This window comes from Neltuma alba, unplaced genomic scaffold (genome assembly GCF_004799145.2).
Source record: "Neltuma alba isolate B1F8T4 unplaced genomic scaffold, ASM479914v2 tig00011709_pilon, whole genome shotgun sequence".
In the NCBI taxonomy this organism is placed as follows: Eukaryota; Viridiplantae; Streptophyta; class Magnoliopsida; order Fabales; family Fabaceae; genus Neltuma; species Neltuma alba.
This window is the reverse complement of record NW_021636345.1, coordinates 233,668-242,738: the sequence shown is the minus strand read 5'-3', so window position 1 is coordinate 242,738 and position 9,071 is coordinate 233,668. Positions and strand designations below refer to the sequence as shown.

The following is a 9,071-nucleotide window of genomic DNA, read 5'->3' as shown; positions in this document are numbered from 1 at the left end:
GTTCTAGATATCCTTTTCTCCTTCTCAGATTCTTTCTTTTCTTCTAAATTCTACTTCTCAATTTCCCAAGCCCTATCACATCCACACCCTAATAAAGAACACGGTCCCAAGCACTATAAACATCCCTTCAAGGAGCGCTATCAGCATGCTCTAAGCCAAGATATTCCTCCCAAGCACTATAAACATCCCTAATCTGTCATAAGAAAGAATTTTTTACATAAAAAAAGGTAAATATAAGTGCAATGTTAACAAAATGAAATAATGGTATGATTCAACTCCAGCAAGCATAGAAATTTAATTGGGGTTCAATGGATGTACTTGAAATCTACTAGATACGATGTCTGAGTTCCGGCCCAAGTGAAAGAAATGCAAACTCCCACAGGCCACATCGAATATAATAATAAAAATAAAAGGTTTAGTAACATCGAATAAGATATTCCATTTTTTGCTAGTAAAACACACAACATTGCAACCAATTTTTAATTCAGAAGCCTGGGATTCATGGGTAGAAGAAACGTACATTGGCAAAGTTCTCATTAGGAATTTGAAGTTTCTGTTGTATTCGTACATTAATTTCAGCTAATATCTGCAGCACAGTGCAGATATGTAAACTTGGCAACAGATATAACAAAAGCAGCCCTCTGAGTCTGTAATCTGTATACCCATCACGGCTATAACATGCACAGCGTGTCGAAATCACTACAAGCATTCAGAAGCCGCTATCCTGTCATCACTCTGGTCAAGGGTTACACTGAGAGCAGCGAACGTGGGACCCCAACAGACTTGCACCATAAGCTCAATATTGTCACATCTGTGACAGCATGATAAACAGATCTGCAACGACAGGTAAAATTGGAATCCCCACAAATAAGTAGCATATACTCAATGTAGAGACTTAACACGCTAAAATATTTGTTTGAATGTGACAGATATTATTGAAAGCAGCCAAGGTAGCATAATCAAATAGAAAATCTACACATATGAAAGAACAACATAAACACTCTAAAAAGAAAGAATCAGTATGATTAGCTTTGTAAGAGTACCTTTCCACAAAATCATTCCCAAGATGGGTCAATATTTTAGCTTACTCTGATTTTCCTGACTTTGACTTAAACTGCTCCTGAATGTGACGAATGAGAAGGCTGTTAGCAGCGAATACTTTATCCTCATTCTGCTGCCAATTCATAAGATTGAGTAAACCATCCAAACCCAGCAATCTATTAAAGCTATTTGCATGTTTGCTCTAAGGTGCAGAAGAATCAGCATTCATCTTTATTTAGCTTTTAAAAATTTGATCATACAGGGCCCCAAGATACCCTTCAGGCAGATCCTTTCGATCATCTATTCCCCAGTTGTTTCGAATAAAATCAGTTTTGTCATCTGGAAGTTCATCAACAATCAACAATGTAACCCAAAAACCAATGTCAAACGCACATTCAACATAATCAGAAAATAAGATATCCTGAATTCACTGAGTTATATATTAGCATTATTGCCACCCATAAAGGGGGGGAACGGAGATATCAAATGACATTTTTCAAGTAAAACTAATGTTGGCATTATAAGATGTTCCCATGGATAAAAGTATTACATATCAGTATGATTATATGGTACCCAACACTATTGAGGAAAGTACTAAAAACCAAGCTGATCATTGAATCGGTTGAGACAATTGTTCAAGAAATAGCGGTCCAACCATATTCAAACCAGTCTTGATTAAAATAATATAATTTAACTAAAATATACAAAAATATTCATATTGGAATATGATTTTGAAAATTTCTAGCACTAACGGAAAAATTCATAAGCTGTAATGACATTTTACCTTCTTAATACATCAAAATTGCAGCATATCAATCTATAAATTTTGAAAATTTCATTGACGACTTTAGGGCTTAGGGCATACATGTTAGAAATGTATTATTTTTTCTTTCAATTCTTTACATATCAAAACTATATCTTTTAAGGATTAGGAGGAGAGAATATATATAAATATATATAATATGCAACCTCTTTGACCTACCCAATCTGTCGGGTTACCCCAGTTTAACTGGGTTGGGTTAATCTTGGATTGATTGATTGACTAGACTAGACTGACCAAGTGATTGGGTTACCAATATGACCGGCCAAGTTGGTCCAAGTTTTAATACCATGCTTAAGTTAAATTCAAGCATTGATAGACCCAAATAGGAGTAACTCTCCCAACATGATTTTTTATCCACAAGGTTCAAACCTACAACCTTATTACAAGGTGTTGAGCCCCTTCAACTCAATCCAATCACCGCTAGTTTAAACTAGCATGAAATACTCAAGGTTCAATCAGTACTAAAAGGAATGGAACATGCTTAGAATGGACCTAATGATTTAAAATTATATATGAAGAGAGCTGATGTTAAACTATAGGCCAGAAAAATTAGAAAAGACCAAACACTCAAGCCTTATCTTTCACCATACTATTATGAGCATCTGTATTGAGCATTATCACGGAGTAAGACAAAACATGGGCAGTATCTGCACTACTAAAAGAACTTGGATTGCATTTAAAATAACGCTCAACAAACTTCTCCATGATGCAATCAATCTCCTGTGCCTCACCAAGCAGCCTGAAGCCCCGAAGAAAAAACGTTATGGCTTCACCAAATTCCATGCCTTTGGAGAAAAAAAGCCATATAGTCACCAATCTTGGTTTGATCAAGGGAAGCAGTGTTCTTGAGAAAAAAAGCCACTTCCTCTGGAGAACTGCCAATTTCTTTTATTGCTGCTCAAAAAATCAATATCCTTGGAAGGTTTTCTATTAAAAAGTGATGTACCTTTCTGCATTTAACCCAGGAAGATCATCACTGAAGATGCAAAACAAAAGGTTAGAAAGATAAGAGATGCATTTCATAATGGCAAGCGAAAAATATTACAGATATGATGCAAGTGTTTGCAAGTATATAAAACCAAGTAGTAGATACCTATGATGCATAAGTTACTAGCATACAATTAATACAGGTATACAGTATGGTAACATTTTCATAAACAAATAGAAATAGCTACTACTAAAAAATAAGGAAGCAAGAAAAGAGAGGTTAGTAACCACTCGACACTCTAATGAAACACCAGCCCCTGCATTTTCCTCATCTAGTTTTACCTAATTTGATCAAAATTTCGAGTCAGAAAAAATTTGATAAATGGGTAATAAAAAATTTTGATTCTTAGCTCACCTCTCTCCTATGCTTAGGAGCCCCCCTTATAGACGCCATTACATAATCTTTTTAACCGGAGCCACTACATAATCTTTGAACCATGAACTTGTCTTCTCCATTCTTCTTAAAACTCTTGGCAACTTTTGATCATCCCCATCATTCTCATCACCCTCCTAACCATTACCGTCATTGTCATCAAATGTTGTTGATGTATCAACTGCAGGGGTGTTAGGCATTTTTAGTTCATTGGTAGGTATAACAATGACCTCCAAATAATGAGCTATAGGGGTGTTAGACATCTCTAATTAGTTGGCAGGTGTAACGACAGCCTCTAAATCATAAGTCGGGATGATAGGCATCAGCAATCAAGTACTTATTAATCTTACCCACCTCAGATTCCAACTTGTTATACTCATAAACAAAATAGAGGGGCTAGCTACTTCATACTCAAGAGGGACCATAGGAAGCTTTGACAACCAATCCTCCTCTCTAGCAGGCTCTCCATCAAAATATTGTTGACGTAGTACTTGTGGGAGGTAGTACACAACATATTCCTTAAGTAGGACAGTGATCCACAACCTACTTAAAGCCCTCTAATGTGTATAGGGTTTAAGGAGCACGATAGCTTGGTATGACTGCCAAATCAATTAAGAAAAGAACAAAGAAACAAATGATTTTAAATAATTTTTCATTACACTTAAAAAGTTTTAGTGGCAAGTTTCAGAAGATAAGAACGTAGATGTTACATCACTAGGATCTAACGCTGAAAAGAGCTTCAATAACTCTTTCATAGTCAGACAACATTTACCATCAAAAAATTGAGACCTTTTCAATTTTCACCATCCATTCTAGCATGAGTGAAAATGATTGTACATCCGAATACTACAAGTTATCAAAACAAACTGAGAGTACTTTTAATACATTGGTGATGAACTGATGACAAATATCTACGAAAAAAAATGAAACAAAATAAATTTTCAAATTCAAGATATTTATAAAACCAAATAAATGCCTTTTAAAAATATAAAAATTCAAAAAGACATTAAAGAGATTCTTAATAACTCAAAGACACAACCAAATAGGTTAATATGTTTATCTACTTTGCATGCTTTTTAAAAAAATTCACCTAACATGCAGCTCTCCGAGCATAAGATTTTATTTGCTTTACCCTATTAAGAATATTGATCATATTCTTGTGAACTTTACATTTCCGTGCATCTTGGAAAATCATGTTTACTATGCTAAGAAGAGCTACTGCTCGACTTGCATGATCCACTATCTCCTCCTCCACATCCTCAACAACACCATTGATAAAATTAATCAAACATTGAATACTAACAAAATAACCCTCTAAGATGACCCCAACAAGTTCTACAACATCTACTGCTTGTAAAACTAGGACCTTCAACTCAAAAATAACTGGTTGACCATCAATTTGTAAACTAGTTATCATTAACACATCCTCGAGGCTAAAATATAGTATATTTTGGCCAATTTAAAAGGCCCTGGTTTCAACATCATATGCCTCTATCACAATAGCAAAGAAGAATTTAATATGACTTATCTTTATTTTTTGTTCAAACATGTGCTCAAATCCAAATCCATGCAACTTTTGTTTGATTTTTGGGTTCAAACCGACATTATAATATTAAAAAAAGGCTCTCTTGGAATTATCCAACTACCATCACCCAAAAATTTAAATTGTTGTCGTTATTGTTGAATTATTAATATTGAAAACTGATTGTATCAATAATTGAACAAGTCATTAAAGGATGTATCAATAAACAATAATAATTATTCAATAATATCAACAATTTTAATTTCTAGATGATTGTAATTGGATAACCCCCAAAGAACTAGTTTTCCAATATCATAAGATCAACCTCAGCCCAAAAACCAACAAAAAGTTACAAGGGTCTGAATTTGAGCACATCTTTGAACACAAAATTAAGATAATTCATATTAAATCCCTCCTTGCTGCACTGATAGAGGCATATGAAGTTAAAACCAAAGCCCTCCAAATTGGCCAAAATAAACTATATTTTTGGTCTTGAAGACATATTAATGATAACTAGTTTAGACATTGATGATAAAACAATTGTTTTTGAGCCGACAACCCTAGTTCTACAAGCGGTGGATGTTATGGGACTTGTTGAAGTTAACTTAGAGAGTTATTTTGTTAGTATCCAAGATTTGATTAATTTTATCAATTATCAAGGGTTTAACAAGGAGACAATAGATCGTGCAAGTCGAGCAGCAGCCATCCTTGACATAGGAAGCATGATTGTCCAAGAAACAAAAAAAAATACAAAGTTCACAAGTACTTTATCAATCTTTTTAGGTGGGTAGAAGAAATAAAATCTTATGCTTGGGTAGCTACAAGTTGGGTGAATCTTCACTCAAGTTTAAAAGCATGCAAAGAAGATAAACATACTAACCTATTTGGTTGTGTTTTTAGGTTATTGATAATCTCTATAATGTCTTTTTTAATTTCTATAATTTTAAAAAAGGAATTTATTTTTTTTTATAAATATTTCAAATTTCAATGTTTACTTCTTTTTTTTGTCGATAGTTGTCATCACCTACATACCAAAAGTGGTCTCAGTTGGTTTTAATAACTTACAGCATTCAGATGTACAATCACTTTCACTCATGCTAGAATGGGTGGTGAAAATAAGGTCTTGATTTTTTTTATGGTAAACGTTATTCGACTGTAGAAGAGTTATTGAAACTCTTTTCAGAGTTGGATCCTAGTAAGGTAACATTTACATTCTTGTCTCCTGAAACTTATTTTCTTTTTTCTTTTCTTAGGTGATTTGGTAGTCATACCAAGCCATCATGCTCCCTGAACCTTATACCCACCAAAGGGCTTTAACCAGATCATGAACCACTGCTGTGCTCAAAGAATATGTTGTGCACCATCCCCCACAAGTGGTACCTCAATAATATTTTGATAGGGAGCCTACCACAGAGGATGATTGGTTGTCAAAGCTTTTTTTAGTCCTACTTAAGTGTGAAGCAACTAGCCCCTCTATTTTGTTTATGAGTATAACAAGCTGGAATCTGAGGTGGGTAAGATTAATAAGTACTCGACTGGTGATGCTTAATACCCCTATGGCTTATAATTTGGAGGCTATTGCTACACCTACCAACCAATGAGAGATGCCTAACACCCCTACAACTCATCATTTGGAGGTCTTTGTTACACCTACCAATGAGTCGGAAATGCCTAACATTGTTACAACTGATACATTGACCACATTTGATGGCAATGATAGTGTAAAAAAAACTAAACTTCTATAAAAAAAAAAAAAATCAGCTTCTTTTGGGGAAAAAAAGCTGCTACCGTATTGCTTAAACCAAAAAACTCAACAGTAGTTAGAGAAATAAATGAATATGAGGGTTGTTATAGCCAACGCCAAAAGAAAGTAAGGAAATGAAGGGGAAACAATTTACAAAAAAGAGGAAAAAAAAGGTCAGGCAGGAAATTTTACAGATTGGGTTTCCTCAAGGGGTGTCACCGGCCTCTGAGGACGGTAAGTATGGTTTGGACGCTTTGCCCAAAGCCAAAAGCGCAGAAATGGCACTACGACGCCAAACTCTTTTGCAACCCTAGCCTGCATTTTACAAATAATAAACAATTCAACCACAGAATCATAAGAATGTGAGAAATCATCACTCACATAATAAGTTTAGCACTAAAATGCTCATCCAACAAAAAAAAAAAATCTAAAACACAAAGTTAGATACAATAGACTATCATCAACAATATAAAAGCATTCTGGCTTTAAACTGTTGTATGCATTGAAGCTCCCCATTTGATGCAACTATGATATTGTTAATCCTCATAAGAATCAAGATGAGTGATGTAGATTTATCTGCCATGAACACAGAGATAAACACAGATACACATATATGTACTGCAATTTGATAGCTATGCAGAACACTAAGGTCAACAATTTAAAAATTAAAATCATTTTGGGCCTGGGCCTCAATGAAATTATGATTATCGTGTAAAACTTGCAATTAACAATTTGTACTGCAATTCGATCACTATGCAGAATACTAACATTTTTCATTATTCAATTTTCTTCAAGGAATGCAGCAGTCTTGGGGAAAAAATATAACCACGCAATACCAGACTAAGCTGTTAGCAAAGCATGTTATAGAAGAAACAAAATAAGTTAACACACTGAGCCAAGTTATACAGTTCTTGCAGAAGAGTAAAAGGATGGTAGATTGTTGTACCTTGAAATGGTTAAAAAGCGTCTCCTTTTTCACGCGAAAGCGTTTCACTTTGCTATGGTCTACAAGATCAAAATGTACATCTCTTCCAATCTGTTGTGTAGGATCTTCATGTCATGCCGCCTACAAGAAGCATTACTCACAACCAGTAATACAATTGATTTAGCAACACCGAGAATTCTGGTAAAGTAAAAGAAGCAGTTGATTATAACGAAGTCGAGATAAGGAACTGATCACCATTATAATGGCGTAAAGGTGACCCTCTTCTTTCTTTTCATGGTCTTTTGCTCCCTTTTCTTCCGTCAACCTCTGCTGCAATAATCCACTGCACAAAATAAACTCAAATTTTCCAAAGTATAGCAGCAAAAATAGTAAAAAAAAAGCAGAGAACTAAAACTAAAGCTTAGTTATGAGTCCAACGGTTTACAAGGCACTTCTCATGAAATATATTGTTTCATTGAGATTACAGACAGAAAAGAGGCAGAAAGATCATTGAAAGACATTGACAACATTACAACAATCAGCAAACTAATGGTACAAGTTGTTCACCTTGTCCCCTTGATCCAAGAAATACAATTTCTAATAAAAAGCAACAAAATAACAATATGAATCGGAATTAATTTGGAGAAAAGTGTGACTGCCCCAATGGGCTTTAGGCCCAATGAGTTTGAACCCCAGTCCAAGAGGACTTTGACGGTAAGATCGTTTTAAAACAGAAGCGATCTTTTTGGGCCATGAAACAGACATGATCTTTGGATGAGAGTATTGAAACAGTCATCCCAATCAAAGATACAAATTGAGGTCTGTGCTGGTATAAAAAAAATAAAAAGTTCAGATTTAATTTTATTCTATTATTATACTCTTTACATTTTTTTCACTTTTGAAAATATAGACAAGTAATTTGAAGATAATAATTTTTTGAAAAATTGAAATTATCACAGAAAAGTTAATAATAATAATAATAAATTTAACAAAATTTAAATATCCAGAGGTTGATATTCCGGAAACTCGTTCCATGCTCATCAAATATCAGATTATATTTGAAATAATTTTTATCACTAACATTTCTTAAAAAAATAAATGTATTATTAAAAAATTATAGATTACGAATTTTAAATATAGATCTTTCAAATCAAATTTAGACTAGTTGAAACGATGAGCACGGCCACTGTGATATCGGTTCACCGGAGAACAATAACTGTGTATCAAATCGCCGCCTAATAATTGAAACAAGGTGAATCTTTACAGGACCAAAACTCGGTAGCCTCTTTTCTTCTTCTTATTCTTAATATCTATGTTGTGCCCTGTTTGCGCAACACTAAGAAGTAAAACGCAGCAAATAAACAATAAAATGACCTGTTGAGCGTCGGAATCGGAACCGGAGACTCCGATGGCCTGGGCATGACGCAAACGATCGACACCCGTAGTCAAGGAGTCCATCGCACGAGTGATTCCATCAAGAGAAGTCTCCAACCTCTCTAATCGAGCGTTCATATCACGCTGGTTGATGGCCGCGTCAAGATCCTCTGAGCGGCTGTGTTCCGCCATGAGAGGAAAATGAAAACACCAAATTGTAAGGCTTGCCCAACACCGCAGTGAAATGTAAATCAGCCAGCACAAACTGAGCAAAAAATTACA

The 9,071-nt window shown here is 34.7% G+C and overlaps 1 protein-coding gene across 3 annotated transcripts; it reads right to left on the bottom strand.

The window, feature by feature from the left end:
* Positions 1–245: 245 nt before the first annotated feature.
* LOC114717125 (brefeldin A-inhibited guanine nucleotide-exchange protein 1-like) lies at positions 246–5,013 on the bottom strand. 3 transcript variants are annotated; one of them, XR_003737682.1, is made up of 5 exons: positions 3,207–5,013; positions 2,811–2,840; positions 2,530–2,603; positions 1,044–1,380; positions 246–834 (listed from the first exon to the last, which is right to left on the bottom strand). XR_003737682.1 is itself a non-coding variant. In XM_028902215.1 (5 exons), exons 1-5 carry the CDS (start codon positions 2,885–2,887, stop codon positions 806–808), a joined length of 309 nt encoding a protein of 102 aa, XP_028758048.1. In that variant the 5' UTR covers positions 2,888–5,013; the 3' UTR covers positions 246–805. The 3 variants fall into 3 exon arrangements, 2 of the variants coding, with proteins under 2 accessions (XP_028758048.1, XP_028758049.1); XM_028902215.1 differs by having other exon boundaries at positions 246–852; positions 1,089–1,120; positions 1,302–1,380; positions 2,811–5,013; XM_028902216.1 differs by having other exon boundaries at positions 1,089–1,120; positions 1,302–1,380; positions 2,811–5,013.
* Between the last annotated feature and the right edge of the window lie 4,058 nt (positions 5,014–9,071).